Source organism: Lissotriton vulgaris, chromosome 12, assembly GCF_964263255.1.
Source record: "Lissotriton vulgaris chromosome 12, aLisVul1.2, whole genome shotgun sequence".
NCBI classification, from domain to species: Eukaryota; Metazoa; Chordata; class Amphibia; order Caudata; family Salamandridae; genus Lissotriton; species Lissotriton vulgaris.
In genome coordinates, this window is record NC_141700.1 from 490,983,182 (window position 1) to 491,010,821 (window position 27,640).

The 27,640-nt window shown below is 45.0% G+C and overlaps 1 protein-coding gene across 1 annotated transcript in view; it reads right to left on the reverse strand.

Annotated features, from left to right (window-relative positions):
* The window catches only part of LOC147676826 (uncharacterized), a 185,758-nt gene extending 159,422 nt beyond the window's left edge, over positions 1–26,336 (reverse strand). Inside the window, exon 1 of the mRNA XM_086945239.1 lies at positions 26,174–26,336. Within this exon, the coding sequence (XP_086801365.1) occupies positions 26,174–26,207 (34 nt within the window). The 5' untranslated portion in view covers positions 26,208–26,336. The remainder of the gene's footprint in view (positions 1–26,173) is intronic.
* Between the last annotated feature and the right edge of the window lie 1,304 nt (positions 26,337–27,640).

A 27,640-nucleotide genomic window follows, 5' to 3' on the forward strand; every position in this document is an offset into this window, starting at 1 on the left:
GCATTCCGGCCTCGCCTCGGAGAAACATGGTGGTGTTGGATCCTGTGTTCCTGTTTTCAAACAGTCACCTGGGACCGAGTCTCGTGGAAGTAAACAAAGCGATGCAGGAACCCTTCATTTTATGCAGCGCCGTTGAAAAAGCTCTTCGACTTCCAAAATAATCAGATCTTTTTGCACCCATTGAATGACTGGTAAGTTCCCGTACATGCTACGTCATTTACTTGTTTTGTTGTTTGAGGCCGGGCTGGGGGGCTTAACATTTAACGCAGGATAACCAAGCAAGATTGCATGCGTGTGTGCAAGTGTTTCTCTTTGTGTTGTTGCCCCCAGTCTTGCCCCCGCCGTACTTCTGCTCTTTCTGGAGCTGCTCGGCTCCGCTCGCCTCCCCCCTTCCCTCTGCCCGCAGCCCTCCCCAGTCCCGCTCTCGCCTCCCCTCCCCCCCCCCCCACCACAAATGATTGACAAGTTCTGTCCCTGCCGGCTGCTATTCCTGGCCGTGCTGTGAGGCGCCAAATGCACCCTGTGTGAACCAGTGCTTGGGAGTGGGTCTGCCGGCAGAGGGGCGCCTGGAGTTAGGGACGTGAAGCAGCACCCCTACTCCCGACATACTACTCAAAGATGATCTGGCCGAGGGAGATTTCCTGACATGCCGGTAGGACTGGGGCAGAGTCAGTAGAAAATCCGACTAAGCAATGTCCTTGTTCCTCTGTGCGCCAGATGACAGATGAAGGACTCCTCAGCGGCAGTCCCTGCCAGTGAATGCCTCCTCAGGACACACAATAGACCCTGTTAAATGCATTATGTCCCCGTTCACTCAACCCACGTGCGGCTTATCACAGCAGCTCCCATCTGCGATAACAAAGCAGCACAAGCTTCAGTTAACTCCTGCTACAATTGAAATGCGCCCGACAACAGCAGCAACACTTACAAACCACACTAAGCCAAAGTCCACCAAACATATGCGCTCCCACAACAATAAAGATAGCTTCTATTTATATTGCACTTAAAGGTTGTGGAAAGCATAAGCTTCTGAAAGCTATATTAACATACAAGAAGTGCATGGATGCGTGAAGAAAACAAAACTTTCTCGCAAAAACCAAGCTTGCGCACAGGAAATCAGCCCCCTATAAAAAGCGTATCTAAGTAATGCTGCTGCCTATCTGACATCGCTGCAATTAAAAGGACAGATTACAAACAACACGGCGCAGGCATCAACAATGTCGTCACAAACTGGGATGAATCACACAAGGAGGAAACAAAGTGAACTCCAGACACAATGAGTTCCGGCATTAATAGTAAACCAAAAGAAGAAAGTAAGAAGGAAACCATGCGACCTCTGGCATTTCACGCTAGTGGTGGTGAAGTAGGGATGAGAGGGGCACCCTACTCGAAGTGGGCACAAAGAGCGCCCAAAGTGATATATATATGCACACGGGCTCTAGGACTCCCGTAGGGACTTGTGGTGGGCAGTGGCAGTCAGGATCGGCAAGATCAGGAGAAAGAGCTGGCGGGGACAGTCTGAAGGTGCTGGAACTATTGGTTTTGTAAAAAAGGAAGGAACCCACACTTCGATATGTTTCACACCATTCAATTTTGGATGAAAAGATAAACAAAACTTAATATGTTTATCAAGGCGATTATTTCGCCGTTTTATTCATCAATTTTTTGAAAAAAACTTTTTATAGATACTATTCATGTACAGAGAAATACCACTGCCATTTACGTACTGGCCAACAAAGTCGTAATGCCTAATTTTTACAATACAAAACATGAATTCACAAACATAAACAATATGAAAGCATATAACTGGTGAGAATAATTTGCAACAAAGTGATAATATTTCAAAAAAGAGGGGAAGATGTCAAGATATTTTTTCCAGTAACATCAATATACGCATTTAAGCAAACATATATTTCATCACAAAAGCAATATTTGCCCAAACAGCAGCCTTTCAATGAATCTGCATGAAAACTAGTAACCTCTCGAAAAAAATGTTTTTAGGCTATAGATTCCTAAGTGATTTATCCGTAGTTCCAAACTTAGGACGTAATCCTGTTCGCCTACGCGTTTCGAGTTTGAAGGGTTTCTTCACAAACTCTCTTCAGGGCCAAATGAATTCTTTCCCCTGTTCCTTAAACCTAATAGTGAAAACACAAACAATTGTGGACACTCATTATAAGTTGCTCGCCTTAACCTACTCTTACCTTCTCATATGTACAACTTTTAAAATGAAACATACCTCAGGGGACTTGAGGTAAGTTCAGTTCATCCAAAACGCTAAAAGGGATTTGTTCGAGTCTGTGCGCTTTCTAAAAAACACGAGATTTTGTGTCAGGTGCTGCTCTGTTTGAGAATGTTTTCCAGTTCAAAGTAAAGGAAACAAAGGCCAATTATTTCATACCTGGATGTGTGACCGGGAGGGAATCAGGTGATCGCTGCAATTTTATTTCTGGATTTAGGGTTTCTGGTGTTGTACCACTCGTGTTTCCCATACAGTTACTGCAAATAAATTAATTGAATTACTTGCTGGTAGGTGCTGGGTTTGGTCTATACTGAGGGTGTTTGTATGCTTGTACACCCCGTCACTTACTGGAAAATGTGACCGCCTTTCCAAGTTGTGGAGATGGGCAGTTAACCGTCGCATCCAAATAGTCTTGATTCTTGGAAGGTCCCGGAGTGGGCCGGTTCCCCTTTCAATCTTTCATAGGAATCCGTGAATGTATCTAAAGGAAAAAACGAGCGCCAATTGTTTAGACACGCACTCGTTAGCTACGGCCTGTGGGTTGCGCGGCTTGTTGGGAGCCGGGCGCTTGCATCAGATTAAATCAATGTGTCTCAAAACGGCGCGCGCCTTATTTGCTTTGGTGCTTTGCCGGTTTGTTTATTTAAGAACAGCGCGGCAGCGTTTTTAAGATTCAAAAAAGCGGGGGGCGCAATAGTTATCTAGTTAATGGGTAACTCGCAGCCTGATTCCTTCGTTTTACAGTCTAGTAACAGCACGTACCTCCTGATGTGTCAGCGTATTCCACTTCCTCATTCCATCACATGGAGTGAATGGCATTCAGTTCCATCAGTCTCTCTGAGAGGCTCACTGTTATATGACCAATCACAGATGGGATGTTTTGAAAACCAACAACGGTGCATTGTGGGACCTGAAGTAAAATTGGCTGTAAGTCAATTTCAAAGCCTAGAAATCTCACTAATTGAATTGAGGCCCGTATTGATAGTATCAAAACGGAGTATCAGATACGCCTCTTTGCGCAAAAGCGCCTGCTCTACATTAGGCGATCTATGTTGTGGATCCATTCCAGCCAGGACTGTCCATTTGAAATCTGTTTCTCTGTGGTTGGCAGCAAGAAAATGCTCCACCATTGGGGCATTCTGCACTTGTTTCTTTAGTCTCGAACGGTGCTGTGTTATCCTGACATTTACCTGTTGACATGTTTTGCCTATGTACAATCTATTGCACGCGCACAGGATTCCATAGATGACATTTTTACTCTTACAGTTTGTATGCAAACTGTGTCTCCATTTGATGCCATTATGGCAAAATTCATCTCCCTCTACAACATTATTGCAGGCCACACAAGTACCACATTTATGGTGGCCTGTAATGGGTTTGAGGTTCCATTTGGTTATAAGATCACTCTTTGGTTTTTGTATGTAGCTGTCAGCTCTAATGATCTGTTGGCCGACGCTCGGATTTTTCTTCATTGCAAAAATCGGCTTTTGCAAAGGGAATTCCATTCCCTCCAGCAAGTGCCAATTGCGCAGAATGATTTGGCGAAATTTGTTAGTGTGAACACCATAGGTAGTCAAACAAACCAGTTTCTCCAATTCCTTTTTGTTTTTTATTTTCAGCAAATCTTCTCTGGGAGTGAAGCGTGCTCTTTTCTTGGAGTGCTTCAGGAGTTTCTGGGGATAGCCCCTTTTGTTTAATTCTTCACAGAAGATGTCTGCGTGTGCATTGAACTCTTCGAGTTCAGAGCAATTGCGTCTGATTCTTAATAGTTGGCCTTAAGGGAGGTTCTGTTTTAAACACTGCGGATGGGCACTCTTATAGTGTAAGATTGTGTTTTTGTCTGTTGCCTTTTTAAACAGAGTGGTGGTGAACTTATTTCCCTGGGTGCAGACTGCCACATCAAGAAATGTCATTTTTTGATTACTAAAGTTGATAGAAAATTTGATGTCAGGGTGTCTAGAATTTAGCCATTCATGGAAGGCTATGAGCTCCGTCTGGCTCCCCTGCCACAGGAGCCAGACATCGTCAATATACCTTAGCCATTGTTTGATGTTTATACTGTAGGGGTTGTCTTTGTAAATGAACTTTTCTTCGTATTGGGACATATACAACACAGCCATTTCTGGTGCGTATGGACAACCCATAGCTGTGCCCTTGACTTGGACGAAGAAGTCATTCTCGAACTTAAAATAGTTGCTTTTCAATGTGATTCGGGCCAGAGCTAGAATAAAGACAGTTGGGACTCTGTGGGGTCTTTCACGTTGTTCTAAATAAAGTTCCATCACCTCAAGGGCCTCATCTTGGGGAATTTGAGTATAAAGTGAGGTGACGTCCAACGTTACCATCAATTGTGTTTCAGAGTCAAAAGTCATGTCTTGGAGTTTATTGATGAAGTCAATGGTGTCTCTTAGATACGATTTGACCTCAGACAAAAAAGGCTTCAAGAGGAAATCGATATACTTTGAAGCAGGCTCAAGAGCTGAATCGCAACCGGAGACAATTGGTCTCCCCGGGGGTGTTGTACTGTTTTTATGAATCTTTGGTAAGAAGTAAAGAACAGGTGTTCTAGGTGATTTTTTATTTAAGAATTCAAATTCTTTTGGACCCAAGAAGCCATTCTCTAGTGCCTCATTGGTAATCCGGGCAATTCTATCTTGGATTTCTACTAACGGGTCATCTTTGACCGCTCGGTACCATTCTTGATTATCTACATGTGTCCTTCCTTCTGATAGATACATAGGGCGGGGCCAGACCACCACCGCACCGCCCTTGTCAGCCTGTTTGATAATAATGGATGGATCTGATTTCAAACCTTTTATGGCTTTAAGCTGACCCTTACTAATGTTGTGGTGAATGAATGTTTTGCTCTTTTCTAATTTTGTTAAAGATGACAAAACAGCTTGCTCAAAAGCATACACCTGTTTAGGTATATTTGTGGTAGGCAAAAATTTTGATTTAACCCTGAGACCCGTAGTTTCACAACTTGTAGTGGCTTCTGCGTCAGCAAAATAAGTTTTTTATCTAATTTTGCGGCAAAAATCCAGTGCCTCAAGTTTGAGTTTAGTGAAGTCCGTTTGTCGGTTTGGTACGAATTTAAGCCCCAAATTTAAGAACTATTGGTGGCACATATTTAGTGTTAGCAACCCATTATATCCGGAGTCTGATTACGTTTACCCAGTTGGAGGCAATAGCTCGATATTAGGGTACTCACAGTTGGTTGATGGCATTCTGGGAGATGATGGCAGGGTACTCACAGTTGGTTGATGGCATTCTGGGAGATGATGGCATTCTCGGAAAAGTAGGGGATCATCTTCTGCCCGCAGAAGGCGCACAGGCTGCGGTCGCAGAGAGCACTCAGGGTCATCTGGAGCTCGGGCGGGGGGCTGCGGCCTCTTCAGACCGCAAAGCCCAGAGAAGGGCGACCCATTCCGGGCGTGGGGTCAGACGCTACGGAAGAGTGGAAGCCATGAAGCCTGCAGCCCAGGGCTTGGTACTGGATCCCGATGTCTGGTCTTAGTTACACAGCTCGGACGGGTCGGTGAGTGGGTGCTGTCAGCTTCCCATGAGGCCCCTGTGGGGTTACAGTCCAGATCACAAGGCCCTGTATTGGCAATGTAAATAACAATGCCATTTATTTATAATTAAAATAAAAAATCATGAGCAATGCCAATAGCTCTACCTTTAATAATGCCGAGACCATTGCATTGTAAATGTGTGTTCCCTTTTGGCGACTTTCCTTGGTCTTTGTTGTCTTCCTTTGTGTCTGAAGGTATTGCATCATTTACCCCTCTTTGCTTAACCTAATTTTCTGGGGAGGTGGAGGGATACATAAAATTCTTCAAGCTAGTAAACTACTCCTACTGGTAAGTAACCATTTTGTTTTGGAGCATGAATCTTTTCCTAGATCTACTTGCTGTGTATTGATTTTGTAGCGGTATCTCTAGTCACTCTTGGAGGCAGGATTAAAATGAGGTTGAGCTTTCAAACAGATGCTTCAGTACTCTCTGTCCCACTTGTGATTCCTTGTTCACTTTGATGTCCACACAATAGTCTCTTGTGAAGGTGTGGGCTTATGACCATGTGGCTGCCATACATACGTTGCTTACTGGTTCGTCTGCTAGGAATGTAAAGGTGGCTCTTTTGTTACCCGTGGAATGCACTCTCGGCCTTGCCTCTAAGCACACACCTGCTGTTTGGTAGCATAACTGGACTGTTTGCACTATCTATCTTGCGATGGTGCCCTTTATTACTGGTGATCCTTTGTTCGAGTCTGAGAGATATGAAGCACCCTTCTGATCTCCCTCATCTTTTCTAGGTAGTACATTACAGCCATGCATATATCCAGTGTGTGAAGAGTTCTCTCAGCTTGTGTTTTTGGTTGTTGGAAAAAGCCTAGAAGCTGGACTGTTTGGTTCACATAGGACTGTGATATAACTTTGGGTAGGAAACGTGGGTTGGTCATCATGACTAACCTTTCTTTGTGTATTTGCAGGTAGGGATCTTGAGTAGTTAGTGCCTGTAGTTCGCTCACCCTTTGCAGTGATGTAATTATGATTAGGAAGGCGGTCTTGAAGGTCAGGAACCACAGTTTTAACGTGTGTATTGGTTCAAAGGGTGCCTAACTCTGTTAATGTCAGGTTGAAGTTCCACATTGTTGTTGGAGTTGATCTGGGTAGAGCTTTTGCTCCTTCTAGAAATCTTTTAATCACTGATGCTGTGAAGAGGCTTCTTTTTTGGCGTCCTGTGTAGGCTACTATTGCAGCCAAGTGTACTTTTAGTGAAGCCTATGTTAGACCGCTATCTAGCAGGTGCATGAGGTATCTGATTACTGTGGTGTCCACTTTCTTGTACTTGGTCTTCTAGCCTCTTTTCGGATGTCCATGGATTGCTTTGGAAGGTTGAAGTGTCCAAACTCTCTGCCCTCGGGAGCCAGGCTGCTAGGCTCAGGTTGCTTGCCTCCAGGTGGTGGATTTGCCTTCCCTGAATGAAGAGGAGGTTGTGGTTTTCTGGTAGCTTTCTTATATTTCCTTGTGCCATCTCCGCCAGGTCAGAGAACCACGTTTGTCTTGCCCAATGTGGGTCAATTAGGATCAGTATAATTCAAAACTGTTTGCACTTGGTTATCACTAAAGGAATGATGAGACTCGGTGGAAAGGCGTACACAAATTTTCCTGAAGAGTCTATCGACAGGGCATTCACTTGGGTGGCATTGTGGGTGTCTGGATGCAAAGTCTTGGAATTGTCTGAAGTGCTATTGGAACACTCATTTGCTGAGTTCCCATTCATGTGATACGAATGCCTACCTGCTTAGTCTGTCTGTTTCTCCCTTATCTATTCCTGGCGGATGCATGGTTATAAAAGCGTTTCCTCTCTGAAGATTATCCCTTCGTGAATGAGTCATAGCCATATTTTCTGGGCTAGTTTAGACGGCACATGGGACCTTGTTCCTCCTTTCTTGTTCAGATGGAACATTGTGGTTGTGTTGAACCCTAGGATTTGCACAGTGTTTCCTTTCATCTGTGTCTGACACGCCTTCAGGGTCAAGAAAGACATTTTTAGTTCCAGTACATTTATATATTGGATTGCTTATTCCACTTTCCATAGCCCACTGATCTTTATCTTCCCCATGTGCGCTCCCCAGCCCATGTGGGACGTGTCTGTGATGATCTGGACAGTTGGAGTTGGTTGTGTGAAAAGTCTACCCACTGTTATGTTGTACAAGTTCTGCCATGCCATCTCTTCTTGCACTCTCTGCATTGCAACCACTAGATAGTCTCAACTCCTGTTGCCTGTGACAATTGATTTTTAATCTGTGTTTGGAGACGTCTCCCGCAGTCTTCCGTGTGGTAACAGGGGAATGCACAAGGCCATCATGTCCATCATTTTTCCCACAGTCCACACAAGCATACTCATCTTTGCAGTAGCGGCAAGCCTGCTCTGTGACTGCCTGAATCCTCCTGTGTGTAGGGAAGGCTCCACCTCCACTGTGTTGATGCTTGCTCCTAGATAAATGTTTTCTCTTTCTGGCTTTGATGACAACTGGTATCTTTATAAGTTTGATGTGGCACCCATGTTGGATGATGTTGAGGATCCTTTTGTCTGATGTGACCCTCCTCCTCTCCTGAAGGAATACCTCTATTCTGTCCCTCACTGGTGTTATGTGGTGGGTCGGTTGGTAAGTGGAGTCACTTGGTTGAGGAGCTGGCTCCTCTGCAGGGCTGCCCCAAAAGGGCTGGCACTGGGCTGCTTAGGTTTGTCATTGTAGTGTTGATGGCTGTTACTGCCCTGCGTGGTAATAGGGGGCCTGTGGCAGTGTGTTCTGAAAGTTTCCCCTTCAAGTTGGTCTCCTCATGGGGGTTGTCCCTTGCCATTGATGGCCTCAAAACTGCAACTCACCCACTGCCTTAGCTGTGTCATTGTCTTTTTTTTAAGTTGTTGAAGCAAGCCATCCTCCAGGTGTTCTCCAGTGAAGGAGGTATTGGTTATGCTTGCCTGCACCTCATTCTTGAACCCTGACACCTGTAACCAGGCGTGTCTCCTCAGGGTTGTGCTTGTGACCAGCTGCCTGCTGGCTGACTGTGTGGGAATCAAGGGAAGACTTCAAGAACATGTTGACAATTGTTTTCCTCTCTTCCATTAGTGCGTCTGTCTGCCTTTGGTACTGCGCTGGGAGATATTTCATCAGCTCTCCCATTTCTTCCCAGTGTTGGTGGGTGTACTGATTTAGGTAGGCGTTGTGGGAGTTTGTGATCTTCCACTGTGTTGCTGCACCTCTCTCCATTTTACACCCCACCATTTCCATGCTCTTACTCTCCTCCTCCGTGGGCGGGCCTGTGGAGGTTGGAATGTTGGATCTCTTTTTTGCTGAGGCCGCATTTATGGAATCGGTCATAGCATTTCCCTGGATGTATAGTGGGTCTTGGGAGAAGTGATTATATTTCTTTTTGCACCTCTGGGCTACAGCCTAGGCTCTCTGAAAGCTGCTCTTCCCTGATCCAAAATGCTGTTGAGCATTGGAAGGTACTGGCTTGTGCTTTATCCTTGAAACTCTTGTATCCTAGCAAAGCAGGTATGTTCCTTCTCTTGCTCGAGCTGGACTCCATACCTGCCTGCCATCTTTTTAACCACTGAGTTATACATGGTGATGTTGTCTGGAGGTGATGGCCTCAAGGGGTAGAAGGTGGCTCCCTCTTCTGGTGAGTCTTAGTAGAGGTCTTGCCATGGGTTGTCGATGCTTTTTAATGTCTGAGAATCTCTGATCCTTGTCAAGCTTATGGTCTTCGAAGAACATTTCTTGGTCTTGCTTTTTTGGCTATGGTGTGGTCAGTAGCTGTAGTTTGACCGCCTGTATCTCTTCTCGGTTCCCCCAAAGCCTTCAAAGGGATTTGAAATTCCCAAAGGGATGGCTCAAAATCTTTTTTCTTCGGCAGAATGTACAACATTCCAGCTTTAAATCACTTATTTCTTTCTACCTCGTGTGCCTACTCATAGGCATCAGTCGCAGTTGGTGGTCTTTTCTTTGGAGCCTGGGCTCTGACGTCTATTGGTTCTTTCACACTCTCTTGCTTGTCTTTCGACATCAAGCGTTTCACCAGGAGATGTCCTCCACTAGTAGCTGAAAAAATGGATCCGTGGGGGATCAACGTGTTTCGACTTACCTTCGATCGACTACTTTTGGGTGCTGAGGCAGTCTTGTAGGACTCGGTCTGATGTTTTATAATCTACGCCCCTCCTGTTATTTTGCCTGTTTACCTGAGGGTGTATTCAGAGTTCTCCCTCCTTATGTCTCTTTGACAGAACCTGTGACTTTGGGTCAAAGACTTCTCTCTCATCATCTGAACCTTCGGCTAGGTGTCGCTTTTGTACCTACGTTGCCCTTTTCCTTGCTTGACAGGCCGAGCTCTCTTAACAATGCCCTCCATCTTCTGTGTCTGCATGGTGGTGTAGTGTGCCTGTCTCAGCTTGGGTTGCCACGGCCTTCTCTATGGTCTCTCAGCAAGCAGAGGTTGCAGACCTGGTGGCTGCCCTTCTGGGCAAACTTATAGTGACTCTTGAGATAGAATTTAAAGGGAGTGTTCTCCATTCCCCTCGACTGATTCGGTCACCTGCTGGTGCATTCTTGGACCGTGTGGTTGTCTTCCCACGTGATAAATCTACTTTTTTGTGATCTTCAGTGATTTTCTGTATTTCTCTCCACAGATGTCCTTAGTGATTAGATTCGTCGACTTCAGTTCTCTTCTTTCTTGGTGCCCATGGAGGCTTGGCTAATTCGTCCAGACACAACAGCAAAAAAAAAAAGAAGCAGAAGATGATGACCATGCATAAGAGCTTCCAGGACGGACGGCAGAAGTCATGGGAGCACGGACATAGCACCAAATGGCCACAGACGACGCCCTCCCAATAAATAAATAAATGCGAGACGTAAAAAATTAACTAGCAGGAAGATTCTGGACCCAACTACTAAATGGTGGATAATGCACAGCATGTGAACACAGAAAAGGATTCATGCGGCAAAACAATTCTTTCCATTAACAAAGAGCTGTGAAGAACAATAGTGTACATTACGCATTTATAACGTGTCAGCTAGGAGGCACAGTACGATTCTAGCTACAAGACCTGAAAAAGATAAGGACAAATTTTAGGACTACTTTTTCTAATTAAAACACTTATTTTTTAAAAAAATCAATCATTATCACTGCGACAGAGTAAACACATGTATGTGCAATCATTTCCATTAGGCTGATGCAGAGTGCACTAAGATAAACATATTGTAAAATATATCCATTAATAAAAAGACATTCCAGCTATGTGTACATTTCTAAGGCGAGGCATTAGTCCAACAACATTTCAAAGGATCTGTTAACATAGTCCAATACGTAGTACAAATGGGTAGTTCTGTCTCACAATACAACTTTAAAGGGGGGGTACAAGGGTGGGGGATACAAGGGAAGTCCCCATCATGTACTGGTGCCTACCACATCACAGAGATTATATTTATTTACCATTTAAGTAGCTTGTGGTTACATTTCCCTGTGCCAGAGAAACATTGGGTTTCCTGTTATTCTGGTGTTACAGTACCCAACTTCCTATTTGAGAGTTCTGTCTTGGGGGAGGGGAGAAAAAAGTGATTATACATACATCAGAGTCAAAGCAATACAAGGGACACCCAGTGTTCACTACACAATCTACCCTATTCTGAGGTATATTAGAAGAATCAGGCTATCGTCCAAATCAATTCTCTCTTGCATTTAGCCTACAAATCGACCTTTCATGTCCAGCCACTACTATAATTTCCCAAAGCAAATCTTCACTAGCAGGATATTCTGTCAACTTCCTTTGTCTTAACGTACACATCTTCCCCACAGCTAGAGATTTTACAAACCACCTTTCCCAGTGTCACTTCCTCCGTCACAAGTGTCATGTAGCATATTCAGTGCAAGGGTGAAATTAACATTATGTCCACTGGAGGACTGCATATTGAATGTATATGAGACCAATATGTAGATAATATAGGGCATGACCAGAATATGTATAATATGTTCTACTTCTTTACCATACTTCTTTAACAAATCAGCAACAATAGGAAACTGGACTCCGATTAGCTCTGCAATGTCTCTGTTGTGTCGAGTGCCATTTGGCTAGCATTTTAAAGAAGCTTCTCGGAGACCCTTACAATGATGAAATAAGTTCCCAGACCACATCTCATCAGTAAACTGTTTGGGGAGTCTGTCTTGCCATGTTAGGCTGAGTGCTTCTGCAGTGGGGCAGACAAAAAGGACAAACCTGCCACTGCCACTTTAGAATGCTCCCACGCTGATGGACATTTCCAAAAGGGAGATTATGGTGGGTCAGAGGTATGGGAACCCAGCACTTTGCGCAGCAAGTGAATCACTTGTGTCTCCAATATTCTGAGAGGCTCCATGTGTAATCAATCTGCTTTCAATTCTAGAAATGTTTTAGTATAATTATTTATTATCATGTCTCTAACACGCTGTAGGAAGGTGGCTACCTGACTATGGTTACCCCAGATTTTTTTGCCTTGTGTTTAGCTGGTTTTCGCCTTAGTTGGCCTGGTTCCCTGCTAATCAGGGCCCCAGGCTATCTGCTCTCTCTGTAAAATGGATTCCATGTACCATAGGTACATAACCCAATTGGAACTGGACTCCTTGTCAGCCCCTGTACCATGCACTATAGGTGCTCAGGGCATAGGTGCCACCAAGGCCTACCAGGGGCTGCAGTATAGCTTTTGCCACCCCTGGCTGGTTCTTATTTGACACAACTGGCTGATCACTCAGCTGGGGCAAGCTGGTGTAATCACCCCTTGCTTAGATATAGTATACCTATATCTAAACCTATATCTGGACACATATAAACCTGTGAGTCACTCCTATGGAAGGCCTTATCAATCCTGGAGGCAGAGTGCGTGGTTTAGTGTGAGATGGAGCTCGAGCATGAGCTGAGTCTGTCTGCAGCTGTCGGGAACAACTCCCTAAGCTGTTCCGGGATAATGCCATACCATATACTATTAAGTGCATTATAATCCTCGCTGTTATATGTTAACTTTGGTTTGGCTTTATCAAAACATGTTGTGTAAGGTGTCATACGATTTGGAATACTATCCCCTCGACAGTCCTGTCGACGGGGATAGCATTCCACCCCTCTAGAGGGAGAAGACATGTTACTTTACTAAAACGCGGTTGATTTTTAAAAGAGCCTCAGATCCACAAAATGGATGCTTCTGCCACAGACACGAGTCTGACCTCCTGCTGCTGACCGAAACTCAGCCGAGGAGGCCTGGACAAAGGCTTTCCTGTCGCAGGGAGGTGTCACACCACCCCAGACAGGAGATAGTGGATTGTAGCAGGGAGGTTTGAAAGAAACCAGACACTGCCTGGGGAGCACAAGGCTTCCCCTTGCATAATCCGGTCAAACCGGTTCTGGGGCTCACCAGCCCCAGTCCCAGCGCGACCCTGGACAAAGGGAAAGGGGTGTATCCACCCCCTTCCTGGGTCCCACCCATAGGAGGGGACCTAGCAGGTAAGCCAGCCCCCTAGATTGGTATAAGAATGGGAGCAGTGCCAACGCACTCAGATTATCCTGATGAAACATTTGAAAACGAAACTCTGGACCCTTCGACATCCTACTCGACGTAGAAGACTGAAGAATCTCCCTTGTGGTCAAGGAGTGACCACCCTGTGCAAACAGGCACCATCCAGCACCTCGACGTCTGCTTTGTTGCAGTTCCCGCCGGAACTCGAGCGACAGATCGACAAGATCAAGCTTGCCTGCCTTCTACCAGCCCGATCCACAGTCCCTGCAGAGCTGAGACCCGTGGAGGCGACCGGAAGCGTGGGGCCCGCCATCTTGAAAAGACCACGAGACGCTGACCGTGCAGCCCACGAGTGACCCTCGAAGCTATACATCGGGGTTTGAGAAGCCCCAGCCCTGAGCCGCTTTTGCGCCGAAACTCACCCCTCTACACTCAACGAGCGCTGCGTGGGGCCCTTCTGCTTCTTTTGGCTCAACGCGTTGGCCCGGTCACTTGCCCGCTGGCTTGTGGCCCCTGTGCCGACGAAACTTGAAATCCTACTTGTGATTCTGGTTGCTCCAGACTTGCACCCGCTCCTCTAAAAAGGAGCACCCGCTCTGACCCTCCTGATCCGAGTTAGAAGCAATCTTCCAGTCCTGCGTGGATTGCTCTTGCCAAGTGTTGTTTCCTCCAATCCCGAAGCCGACAGTGCCGACGGTGAGAGCCTTCGTGGGACAGCTCGTGACCCGCTCCTGGACGTCGCAGATGCCCTAGAGCCCACGTGGCAGCGGAGAGAAGCTCCTCGACAACCACCTGATTGCGCCTGACATTGCATGGTTCCGTCCTGGTTCCACCCTGGTCACTGCTGAGTGACCCAGACTCTGTCCCCTCTGCTTTCAGGTACTCTACAACTCTGATCCACCCTTGGATCACACCGGACACTTCTCCTTCACAGCGCCTGCAGCCTCTTCAGCTTCAAGCACCATCAACCTGCGTGACAAAACCCGACACTACTTCGACCCTGTGCACCCGCTTCCTGTGGGTGAGGCAACTCAGCAACGCCGGTGTTCCCACACTGGTACACACCTCTAGGGTATGTGTCTAAAGTTTTATCCTTCTAGGTTGAGCGGAAGTATCCTTAAACTATAACTTTGTAACTTTTACGCACCATTGACTTTGCATTGGTGCATGCATGTGCTTTAAGCGCTGCACCCGAATCCCGCTGGCTTTTCCTGACTTCAGCATTGCTAGTCCTGACTGCTCCCAGCGATTCCCTAGGCCCTAGGCCTAACCACTGTTCAATTGGTATCTCTTATACCACTTTCTTAATATATGGTTTGAGTGGCCACCCGCCCTCATCCATAATAGTGCAACTTTCATATGTTATACTGTGCTTTTGTTTAAACGCTTGTGCCCCTTTGCTCATAAAGAGTACTGGGGATTATTCTAGTAATAAATACATATATTTTTATAATATATACTTGTGTGGTGTCCTTTCATTTGATATTACAGGATTGTGATTGGTAAAACAGCTCGCTTAACACAACCTCTTGAGTTTAGCCTTTCAGGCTGCTTAGTCCATGCTACCCCTAGGATAGCTTGTCTATAAGGTTGACTTACAACCAGACACCATAAGGGATTGTTTGGACTGATACAAGGTGGTTCCAGAATTGGAAACAACATATCTCACACACGCGTTATACCTATCCTGGACTATCCATCCCAGTAGAGGGAAGTTCTTTAAATCTCTAGTTTTATGTTACTCCATACTGGGGCTCTGAATTGTAGGCAAGTAGACACAGAAAGTGATTTGTTTTCTTCTTGTTTATGGTAGAGAGTAGGACTGGGTTGTCTGCTTTAGGTTGTTGCTTAGGTGTACTATATATATCTAGTCTCTCTATTCTACAGCAACCAATTTTTCCTAAATTTTACCCATGCGAAAGTGTAACCATGTATACGAAAAAGCAAAGTGTTTCACTCTGTGTACCATTTAGAAAGAGTTCATATGTGGTACGTGCAAACCCATGGACTAAAACAACAAGCATTTGCAATGCAAAAGGTCTTGCATTTGAAAGAGTTAGTGGTATTGGCGTTGTAAATGACAAGGTCTTTTACCCATTTGTTTTGGTTTGAACTGGACGTATAAGCAAGCATTTGCAGTGCAATCTGTTTTGCATTTGTGAAAGTTAGAGCTCTTGATGTTGAATATGACAATGTTTTTTACTTTTGCATTTTTGTATGAAGGGTAGTGATGATGTTTGCAGACCGATATTGGCATTTGTATGACCTTGAGGCAATGGAGAACAAGAAAATGGGAAATAGGTTATGAGGGAGGGGAGAGTAATATGCTGGCTGGAAAAAACACTTTAACAACATCCTGGAAACACTCATAGGGAAAGCAAGATTAAGTAAAACATGTGCAACGTAAGCAGGAACAACCTAGTTACCTTAACGCTTTTACACTTATTATTCAGAAATCATGGAGTGTTTTTGCCTGAAAAGGTAGGACAATGACTACAGGGCCGGAAGGGACCTGTTTCAACGTCTAAAGGCTATAGCCTTACAAAACGTAAGCAGTATGGTTTACAAAGTCCACATCCCTGAACACAGAACCACTGTACACATTTTATAAGCTAAAATCAGGGAAACCGCTGATAAGGATCCCATTAAAGGTTTTCACTTTATGCATCAACTAGGTATTGCAGTACCTCTAGGAATGGTGCACTTCCCCACCCGGGTAAAACAATGTTGTTCAAAGAAAAAAGGAGACTCTGCAAACTGGCACCAATGTGTGTGGTTGTGAATAAAACTAATCTGGCCTCTTTGTAACCACTCTGTATTGCTTTATTGTTTATTTTTCGTATTATGAACCTTTTTTCATCCATCCTCAGGCTATACTTTCTAATAGAAAAATGTCTGTAAAAGACGACATTTGCAGCCAAAGTGTTTTTTTGTATCCATTTCACAGGAGAACAAATAAATGAAAGGAGAGGAAAGAGAGGATAAGAGCCATTGTTTTCAGCAAGGGAGTAGGAACAAGACAGAGACAGGAACAGAGGGAATACGAGGAAGAGAGAGAGAGCGGGGGAGGAGCAGCGGCAGAGCAGGAGAAGTGAACAGTGTTGTTCGAAGAAAGAAGAGGAAATTAAACCAGCACTTTACTGGAAAACTTAGTAAAGTGGCACTAATGTGTTTGGTTGTGAATAAAACCAATCTGCCCACGTTATGTATTTTGAACCTTTTTTTCTCTCCGTTCTGAGGCTGCCATTTGTTGAAGTCATGGTTTTCAGCAAGTGAGCGGAGGAGCAAACCTAATGCCGTCAAATGTCCCCGTTGGAAAATATAGCTCAGCGAACTGCCACAATGGAACTGGCGCTCGCTTAAAGTGCTCCAATTCCTTCCAGGAGGGTTTATGCTACAACTGCAAAACAAAATAACAGGAAAGGGGTGCCTCCGTTAGTGAGCGTAGAGACCGAAGCGCTCCCAACTGTGCACGCACACCTGATTGCAAAAGGAAATATTGCTTCATATTAGTGCACAGAGCAGTCGCGCTGAATAAAATTCAAATGTTCTTGTAAAATATTAGCACGGCGAGCTGCCACTTTGGAACTGGATAACAGGTGCTTCTGTAAAGCGCTCAAATACCTTCCCATCGGGTTTATGCTACAACTGCAAAAACAAAAAAGTTGTGTTGTGAGGGTGCAGTACCACAGGCGGTCACCAGGTGTCCCTTGGGACCTCTTTTGGCCACATATGGTAGTGCACCCTTCAACATGGCTAGGCAAAGGATATGGCACAGTGGTGAGAGCTGCTGACTGGTGAGCTGGGGATCTGTGTTCGAGTCCGCTGTCGACTCAACATCCTGTGATAATGGGCAAATGGGTTATTATGCATAGCCCACGGCTAGATGCACTATATAAATAAAAGTGTTTAATGTAAAATAACATAAGAATTCAATGCATCGATCTCAGGGGCGCGAAAGCAATGCTGCGCAGGGGCTGGGGGTAGACAGCAAAAGGATATTAAACGAGGGCCCTGTATTGCAAATTATGCATAAAGTAACAAAAGAATCAAGCAAAACAACAGTGGCCTCGGAGGGGTGGTGGGTGTCTGCGAACAGTGTTGTGGGAGAGGAAGGCATTGGGAGATTAAGGAACCTGAAGCAACCAGAGCAGTGTTGTGGGAGGGCTGGGGGAGAGGCACAGGGAGCTAAAGTGTCAGCAAGCAAATGATGCGACTGAAGTTTCACTGAATAAGTGAAAAGGTCAGTGAACGAACAAAGAGGCAGGCCACCTAAAAAAAAAAGTTCTCTGTAAGTATGAATAACCTAAACAGTAAGAACACATGTAAGAGAGCCAGTCCTAATGTGAGGATACAAATTTCCACAAGGAAGGAATACTACGTGTAATCACCAATAAAAAGGCAGCATTTCTAAAGGACAGCAACAGGAACCCAATGAAAAAGATTTTTATTTTTTCAAGCCCATATCCTATACTGCATGTCTCGAAGACACAGTGCAAACACTGCCTAGGCGAGACCTAAAAATTAGGGGTGGGTGGAATTTGCGTAGTCGCGCTACGCAAAGCTCCGCGAAACAGTAAAAAATCTCTGCGAACACGCGGAATTGCTTGCTCCGCCTGTTCACAATGCTTTTTTCCTGTTCGTGAAAGCTGTTTGCGTGCTCGGGGAGAAATGTCTTGCGAACACGCATTTTGTAAGCACGAAGAAGCAAAAAATTCCGCAAAGCCACGGATCGTGGAATTTTTGGCAATTCCGCGTTCTCTGCGAAACTTCCCAAATTTCGCAAATTCCCCGAGCGGAACGGAATTTAGCGCCCAGGCCTAATAAAAATAAAGCCAGTTGTAGGGAGGAGAATAGCAATATACGAAAGAGAGCAACACTGGGTGCGGGGAAGGGGGAAAGCATAAATGCTTAACACATGTTCCTTTAGTAAAGCCTGGCTACTCTTTGCCACACTAACAGGACTGAGATAAGGAATTATTAGTGTAAATCAATGGACCATCTTTCAGGTATTGTGATAGTGTTACATGGTCAGGCCTAATCCCCCACACCATAATACTCCACCCTCCTACACCAACCCAGAAATGAGCAGCCTCTAAGCCCACTATAGGTTGTGGTACATCCACAATAGGTGTTTTTCAACTAGACAATGCAAGACCGAATAAGTGTTTGGCAAAGCCAAGATGTCTGGCTTGCATGTACCCACGTAGTTCACAAAATAGACAATTTGTAGGGCCATTATTACAAACATTACCAATTAAATACAGAATGACCGAGGCCCACATAAGCCACAACATAATGTTCTAAACTGCAGTTTATACATCTGCATGTCTTTTACTGTCAATACTAATGTAATGTCATTAGGTAACAGAAACAGACAGCTAAGGATATCTATGGCCAGATTACAATGACAACCCCATCACAATGAAAAAATGGTCAGGCAGAGGTGAAACGTTGGTGATAGTGAACATCAAATACTTTAAAGAAGCACACAAGCTACTGATTAAAAAAAGAATGCAATTATAAACATTAATTGCAATTAAAAACATTAATTATCCAACTAAAGAAACCCAAAAACAAATAAAACTGAAGCTAAATTATTGAAATAGCAAGGGCTTCTGGATAAGAAATCAAGATTCTGGGATACTTATTTTTCTTACCTAGCCCTTAAAATCTGCAAAAAAAACATTCTTCAATACGAAAGCCCAAGATATCAAGCACAGGATTTCTATTGGAACTCGCCCGACTGTAGACACGTTTTTGTAACCACTGGAGTAAACACTGCCATCCTCTGTCAGAGAAAAAAGCTACTATTTAGCTAATTTAAATGTAAGAATGTGTGTACTACTATACAACAATGGGAAGGTTTAGAAGCAAAAGCCTTGCTCCGCTTCTTCAAAGGGAAATATGCAAATTACATGGTTAATTCAATATGTAACTAGAAATGGCATTCTTTACATTAAACAAATAATGCTTTTAGATTCTGCCATAAATCATACACACAGAAACAAGGGACAGCAATGGCCACCATTTTCGCTCCCTTGTATGCGAACGTGTTCATGGCAGGGTTTGAAGGAAGTGAGCATGGTGCTATAAACTGAATCATCTGCACAGATCTCTTAACATATTAGGGTTGCTACAAAGAGGATAGCTTATTAATTTTATAAGGAACAAAGTGTGAACTAAAGAGTTATGCTGACACACTAAAAAACACAGATCTCAATCTGAAATTTGAAGTGGATTGATGTGAAGACATTTTGTGCATTCTTTCTAGATTTAGCAAGAAAGAAGATTTCAGTTTGAGGGGAGTGGATCTTTCTGACAGGATGACTGACGAGGAAAGGTACCCTACCCGAACTGTGCTTCAATTAACCTGGTTGCCTGCAGCACACACAAAAGGAACCTGGCATCAACTCTGCCCCTGCCTTTGGCCCCATAGACAGTTTGGAGCTAGGACCAGAGGAACGGGAAGAACTGACCAGAGCCAGTCCTAGGGGTAATGCACGGAATCCCTCCATACAAAGACTGGCACTACAAATAAACATTAAAAAAGCCAAATTCATAACTTCCTTATGTTGAATTTTTTTTTTTACGAGAAAACTGCAAAGATGATGCTCTATTCCAAGACCAAATGAAAGAACCCAGTGAAAGATTCTTGCAACAAGGTTGTAGCAAACTAAACACAATGAAACTACAAAGCAAAAATAACGCTAATATAGCGTTATGAATCCGTAAAACTATGCAAAAGATTGTAAACTGTATTTGTTATGCACACAGCTGTAGAAAATATTAGGTTTAAAACCTAAATTTACATTCAAAAGATGAGGCACAATAAGTGAGATTATGAGTCTATCTAAATAAACAGCAAGAATAAGAAAGCAAATAGACTTTCACCACAAACCAGGTTTTCTTTGCACACAAAATGCTCACTTTGTCATCTCAGGATCAACAGCACAAAACCATGAGATAGTTTAATACTGAATATTTTATCAACTGCCACAAAAAATATATGTGCATCATTGCCACAAAATATATAGAGGTAGCACCTCCAACTCTAAAGAGATAAATAATATGGTACTGCAGACCCACTGAAAAATGTGACTATAGAAATGCAATGGCAGTACACTTTGTAATAGCAGGACATCGATCAAAGAATTTGAAATTCAGTAGTGTTGACCCGATTAATCTTACGTACAGAGGACGTGACAGAATATAAGCTTTGAGACGAAAAGGAAACGGCTAAATAAAAATTAACATTTTGGGATCACAGAAGTAGAACATCAAGAATTATACAAAGAAACTATGACTAATAAGTTGACATGATGTACAAACATTAAAAAGAAAACAATCAACTGTTCATTTGGAAAGACAGCCCAGCAAAGCTGGATACACATTTTATAGAACAATTATTGGAAGACTGCTTTGTGACAAGACTTAGCACAATTAGGTTGATTTAGATGATGGCATACTGGACCCCTACTCAATCATTATCTTGTAGGACCCCCATACGATTACGGAAACCATGGTGCAAAACCAAAAACACTGCCTCTAACTCCAGTTAGAGGCAGTTTATTAAGACCAGAAAATAGCTGGTCTTATAAATGGTGCTGTGACGGAGTCGGGGGGTCGGAAGGCACCTCTGAGGCTGGTGCCTACCCTAGGAGAGTTCCATCATGTGATCCCCCTCCTACTGTCATGTCAGCCTTCCCAGTCGTAGTTCTCGGTCGGACCGGCCGAATGGTATAGCTGTGACGAGGAAGACAACCTGGACTGGCCCTTTAACTGGAAGCGACCCGAGGCGGAGGTGGGGCCGAACCCGGATGTAAATACGACAGTGAAGGAGAGTCCGGTGTGCTTGTTCACCGGCGTGGGAATTGGAGAGGAGGACGCTGTATCGGGAGGAGAGTGGTGGAGAGAAGCGAGAGGACACGTGAAGGCAGAGGAAAGACCCGAAGTAACATCGATCGAGGCAGAGGAGGAACTGCGTGACCAGGCGACGGCGCGGGAGCCAGGAGACCATCGGCACCACGAGTCGCCCAGCCACACTCGACCTGGAGGCGTGTGGCTTTCAGAGGTACGTGACCGTATCTCGGGTTGGGTGAGGAGGCGGGGAAGACCGCGTGTATAGTAATCCCTACCTTGTCCCTTCTTCCCAGGAACCCTTCCAGCACCTACCCCACTTCCCTGTGCACCGACATTGTATTAGTTTCACTTTGGGATTCCTCACCCCTTTCCCCTCACTACAGTGTATAGTCACCGGTACTGAGATACCCTCTCTTGTCCCTTCCTCCGAGGCGACTGCGGATTAACCACGGAGACCGATCTGGTTCAACCGAGATGGAGCCCCATCCGGAAAAAGACAGAGACCCCGAGACGAAGACAGAGACCAGAGAGGAGCCGATCCCCCATGAGACTACACCCGAGGAAAAAGTGTACTGACATTCTCTTTCATCAAATAAAACCCTCACTTACTAAAAACCCAATTGTTGCCCATTTCTGCGCAGCCCGCTACAGGTGCAAACACTTGGGGCTTCATTTCAAACGTTTTTGGTGCTGGAAAGCGCTGCAAGGAATGCTGCTGCCCTGCGACAAAACTACAGGGCAGGAATGCGCACCATTAATAAGATAGGGCGCATTCCTCGGGCGTATTCCTCAGCCTCATTCCTATAAAGTGTTGCATCGCTGCATCAAAACAAGTTTGCAACACTTTTCACTACGCCCTTCTTGTGACACCATGGATGCGCTGTATTCACTGTACGGTGCTCCATGTCACTACTAATGACAGATACGCCTGGAATCCTGACGTATCTGTCAGCGCTAAAGTCACGCATTGCTGCAGTTGTGTCACAAGCATGACGCAACTCCAGCAATTCATGGGGGCAGCCTATCCCTGTGACACTGCGTCACCCTTATGCATGTCATGAGGCGGGCATAAGGTACTAACGCAGTGGCATCCTACAATTGTTGCAGTGAAATCTGAAGGATTTCAATGCACCACTCCTTTGTTGCGCGGGATCGCCCACCCTGCATACATCATACCTGATACAGGTATAATGTGGCACAGGGCTTCACAAGGTCACACATATGCCTGGATACGTCTCTTTGCAAATACTTTTTTTTTTTATTTACAACAAGGGGTGGTGAGGTAGCTTGTCTCCTTTCTGGTGAAGAATTGGCTTGGTAGTTTAGTCTGCCCTGTTCCCATGATGCACTGGGCCAGGGACAGACTGATTTGCATATAGCCAGGTTCTGAGCTGGGATGGGGCAGTGAGATAAATAACGGTGATGGATCAAGCCCTGATCTTTGGACTGGGTAAGAGTGGTCTGTTTAACTCAGACACTCTGTTCATCACCACCCCCTTTTCTAAATCGTTTTTGGCCACTATAGGTGTGGCAGGGTATACTCAGACATGAGTCCCTTTCTCACTGCTCCATCAGGATTCAAGCAAGCCGGGCCGAAGAAGGCTGAAATGCCAGAAACCGGTCCCCGGTAGCTTGTCTCCTTTCTGGTGAAGAATTGGCTTGGTAGTTTAGTCTGCCCTGTTCCCATGATGCACTGGGCCAGGGACAGACTGATTTGCATATAGCCAGGTTCTGAGCTGGGATGGGGCAGTGAGATAAATAACGGTGATGGATCAAGCCCTGATCTTTGGACTGGGTAAGAGTGGTCTGTTTAACTCAGACACTCTGTTCATCACCACCCCCTTTTCTAAATCGTTTTTGGCCACTATAGGTGTGGCAGGGTATACTCAGACATGAGTCCCTTTCTCACTGCTCCATCAGGATTCAAGCAAGCCGGGCCGAAGAAGGCTGAAATGCCAGAAACCGGTCCCCGGTAGCTTGTCTCCTTTCTGGTGAAGAATTGGCTTGGTAGTTTAGTCTGCCCTGTTCCCATGATGCACTGGGCCAGGGACAGACTGATTTGCATATAGCCAGGTTCTGAGCTGGGATGGGGCAGTGGGGCAGTGAGATAAATAACGGTGATGGATCAAGCCCTGATCTTTGGACTGGGTAAGAGTGGTCTGTTTAACTCAGACACTCTGTTCATCACCACCCCCTTTTCTAAATCGTCTTTGCAAATACGGCACAACGTGGTGCAAGAATCATGCTGCAAGTACGCCAAGAAAATAGCGTACTGAGGGGGTGAAACTGTCAGAAGGGGTTCATGAATAAGCACTCTGTCTTTTTCCCCTATGTTGGCGCATAGTGGCTGTCTTAAGCTAACGCAGGCAATCTTGCGCCATGGGGCAAGGGTGACTGTGTTGTGGAGTTGATTGATGTTGTGGCTCCATCTCTTCTGGAGATGCTTTCAGGTTGAGTTGGACTAGTGGAAGGCGGGAGTGAACCAGTTGGCCTGCTTGGAGTGTTGTTTGCCTGGTATTTTTTTGAGGGGTGCCTGGGTGTTCGGCGCAGTTTGAGATCCATCGGTGGATGTTGCGCGCCGCGGTGTTGGTGTCTGTATCCGTTGGCGGGGTGGTGGTGCTGAGGGAGTTGAGGGGAAGTTCTTCGGTGGCCTTGATCCAGCTGCGATGGGGGGGCAATAATGGTGATGGTGAACAATGGGCGTGGTGAAGGCGTGATGTAAACAACGATGGTTGGTAGAGGAGAGTCCTGTGGTGTGGCTGTAGTTGAAGTTCCCGCTAGTGGAAAAGACGGGCTCGAGCGTGTGGGTTGGTGCGGTGACTAGCTGCTTGAGTCCGATGTTGGCGAAGTTCCCCAGGATGGGGGTGGTGGTCTTGTCACTGGGGTTGTCCAGGCGGAACTTGAGGTCTTCGAGTAGGATGTAGCCAGTGGATGGTAGAGCCTGGGGTACAATGAGGTCTACAATGGCATTGATGAATGGGCGTTCATAGCCTAGGGGGCCTGTAGATTAAGTTCCGCAGAGGGGGGTGTTGGGGTTGGTCCGGATCTGGAAGTGGTGGTGTTCCATGGTCACCGTTGGGTGATCATAGTACGTGGTCAGTCGGAGTGTGCTTTTTTTGGAGAACAGCAATGCCTCCTCCTGGGCACTCGGGTGGTCCGTGCGGGTACATTTTTAGCAGTTGTGGATGGTGATTGCGATGCCCGGTCCAGAGCAGAGGTTGGTGCACGTTTCCGTAAAGAAGGCCATATCTGAAGAGGTGGTGTCAAGGAGGTCCCAGATTTCGGTTGCATGTTTTTGGAGGGACCGCACGTTGAGGATGATGCAGTTGAGCTGGTAGACTGTGCTATTGGTCAGCAGGAGGGGCTGATGTGGCAGAAGGTGCGTTTGCAGCTTTTACAGGCACAGGGTGCAAGAGGATTCTACTGCGTGTTGCTAGATGGTAGGCAGTGTGGCGTCACGTTGGGATGACTAACATGTTTTTTTTGCCGCTAATAGGCCTTTTGTGAGTTTTCGCCCGCTAACATTAGAATTGTTATTGTCTTCACGCTAGTGTTAACAGCAATTTTCACAGGGGCTACCTAAAACTATCGCCATGTAGCGACGTATTGTAAATATATCGCTAACTGGGTGATAGTTTTTGGTGCTATGCTGCGTTAATAAAACTGCTGCTAATTAGCGTTAGTTAGCAGCAGTTCTAGTACATATACCCCCTAGATTCCAAGAGTTATGTTTGAAAACAATGGAACTGTCCGTTTCCCTCATCAAAATATTAGCAAGCAAATATTACGTTGGCATATTGACAAGTTTCGCTAGTGGCACGGAAAAGAATATGTCATCTTTAAACCGTTTAAAACATTAGTAAAGGCTGACGAAGGAATTCGTCTAATGAGAGTAACTTGTCGTCTGTTAACATTGTTCTTTAGTCTTTTGAAACACGGCAGACTAACGGCCCAACCTGATTGGCTGTCATTAGAAGAAAGATGCACACGATAATCATGCTGCACTTTGCGTTTTTTCCAAGTGAGGTAAGTATGTACCCGAGTAATGTCAATTACCTTTAGTTTTTAAAAAAATACTGGCTTTTCAAACACATCAATTTTGCACAGTGATATACTTCACTCCTAAATAGCAAAAAAATACTGCCTTTCCATTGTAAATGTAATCTAAAAGAAATTGGGAAATTCACATTAAAATCGACCGCCAATAGACGTAATCTTTGACGACTCTGCTTATCAAATATAACTGCCCAGCTCAAAAAACAGTTAAAAGATGAGTCCAGGCGTGGATGCCGCAAGACGATTGGGGCCGTGTACCACATGTTAACACCGAGTAGGAGCCAATAGAGTCGGGAGACAGGTGATGTGGTTAAACAGGACCAACCCCACGAAAAAGAAGCGGTGTTGCATTGTAGCAGAGCCAGTTCGGGCACAGTCGTCTTTTGTGTTATATGTTTTTTGGACTAGTCATTTTCTTGCAGTTTTGTGTAGCGCGAACTAGGCATAATTGATTTAAAGCGCTTAACATGAGCACTAAATTAAATTCACGCGATCACATTTTATTTTTTGGCAGGGATAGATTACGTGATTTGTCCAGAATCACATGATGTGTTCAGCCGACGCCAGGACTCGTACCTCCCTTCCCAGTTCCAAGGTCGGCGGCGCTTGTTAGGTCATATGAGATCAGAGGCTGTGAAGCAGGTTACGTTGAGGGAACATAGCGGGGGTGTTACCATTTTAAGGTGTATTACTGTCTGTGAGGTACAGGCGTCTAGGGACCCTCCTCGTATTCTGCCAAGGTCCCATCATGCTCCGTTACGTCACTAATAACTGGGATGGGTCAGGAGGATTCAGAGGTTGCTGCCAGAACCGTGTAGCAGTGACTGTGTGTCGAAATCCACGAATACATCACCAGAGTGAATCTTCGCTGCTGGGACAGTCTAGTCTCTCAGAGGACCCCGCCTCTTGGACAGCACAGCCCCAAAGCCAGATGGCCTGCCACCCCCTTCCTGCGCGCTTACCCGAAATCCTAACGGGGTCAGTTGGATCCGCCATCGTGAAAATATCTTGCTATCTGTCAAGAAACGGGAAGATGCACTGAGACTCCGGAGCAGATGTACACAGGGCCGGGCCAGACGGCTTCGCGGCAGGCCACACATACACTCACTCACACACAATAGAACAGGCGAGACTGCTGCCTGTACTAGCTCTGCAAGTGCTGCCCCGGAAGTCGATCGTGCTAGCCCTGCCTGGGTTTTCTGAACCTATAAAGAGCACAGCAGCAAACATCTGGGTCATTGTCGGATTAGTGGGAGGGGGAAGGAGTACGGGAGGGAAGCAGCAGGGCTGCAAGAGATCAATGCAAAGTCTTATAAAATATATGAAAGAAAAACTAAGCCATTCAGATAAATAACGTAGACGAACATATATTCAAATTAGTAATGGTACCAATTTACTTAGAATGAATGCACTTCAAATGTATTTCATTTATATTTTGGTATCCCTGTTACGTTTTTATTCTTATTTATTTCGTATGGACATCAAATCATTCAAAAGGGATATCCCACTGTATGGTTCAGCCTGTTAGCTGTTCAATATGCATTATTGATCGTTTGTACAAATAATACATACCTGTCAACGTCTTCACTAAACAAGCATTGGCAAAGCCAAGAAGTCCCGCCTTTGGGACCGGTTGGCTTTGCCATACACAATCCCAAATACTTTGCAGCATGGTTAAATAAGAAAAAGAAAAGCGTATTGCTTTATTTTGTAGACCAGCGCACCTTGCATGTGTGGGAGTTGATTTTCTGACTAAGAGCACTGCGAACAAAGTTTATGTTAACATTAGATTGCGTTTACAATGTCCTCCATCTTGCACCAATGTCACAATATACCACGTGACTATTTGTATCTGTATTTATTTATTTTACTGCACAGTTACTTAAAACCATCTGCAATATAACTTACATGCGGTTATAAAAACAAATTGAAACAATTGTTTTAAAAATACATACTTATACAAAAAGAACATTGGGTTTACTTGCAACCGTTGAATACTAAGTAAGAGGATATATTATATACATTTAAAAAGTGTGCAAATGATTGTCAGTTCATTGTCGGTTCAGCCTTGTTGGAAAATACTGGTTTAACAGACCAAGTTGCCTTTAATAATGCCTGTCCCCTCTTATTCCATAAGCCTAAGACGCAGCTCGGCCATGTATCTCCCAAATCTTGCCAAGTCCTGTGGTGTAGTACAGGAAAAGAGAACCGAAGTTGCTTCTTTCACTGTCCGTACCCCGTTACGAAGCCATATTTGTTTTAAAAGAATCCTACGGGACTGCAACATGCCGGGGCAACAACAAATCAAGTGTAGCAAAGATTCAAATTGATAATCACAGATTCTGCATCTGATTCTATTTTCTAGAGATCTCCACCCGGGATTTAATTCCTTAATGGGGAGGGGCACCAATCTGGCCCATACAATGTGT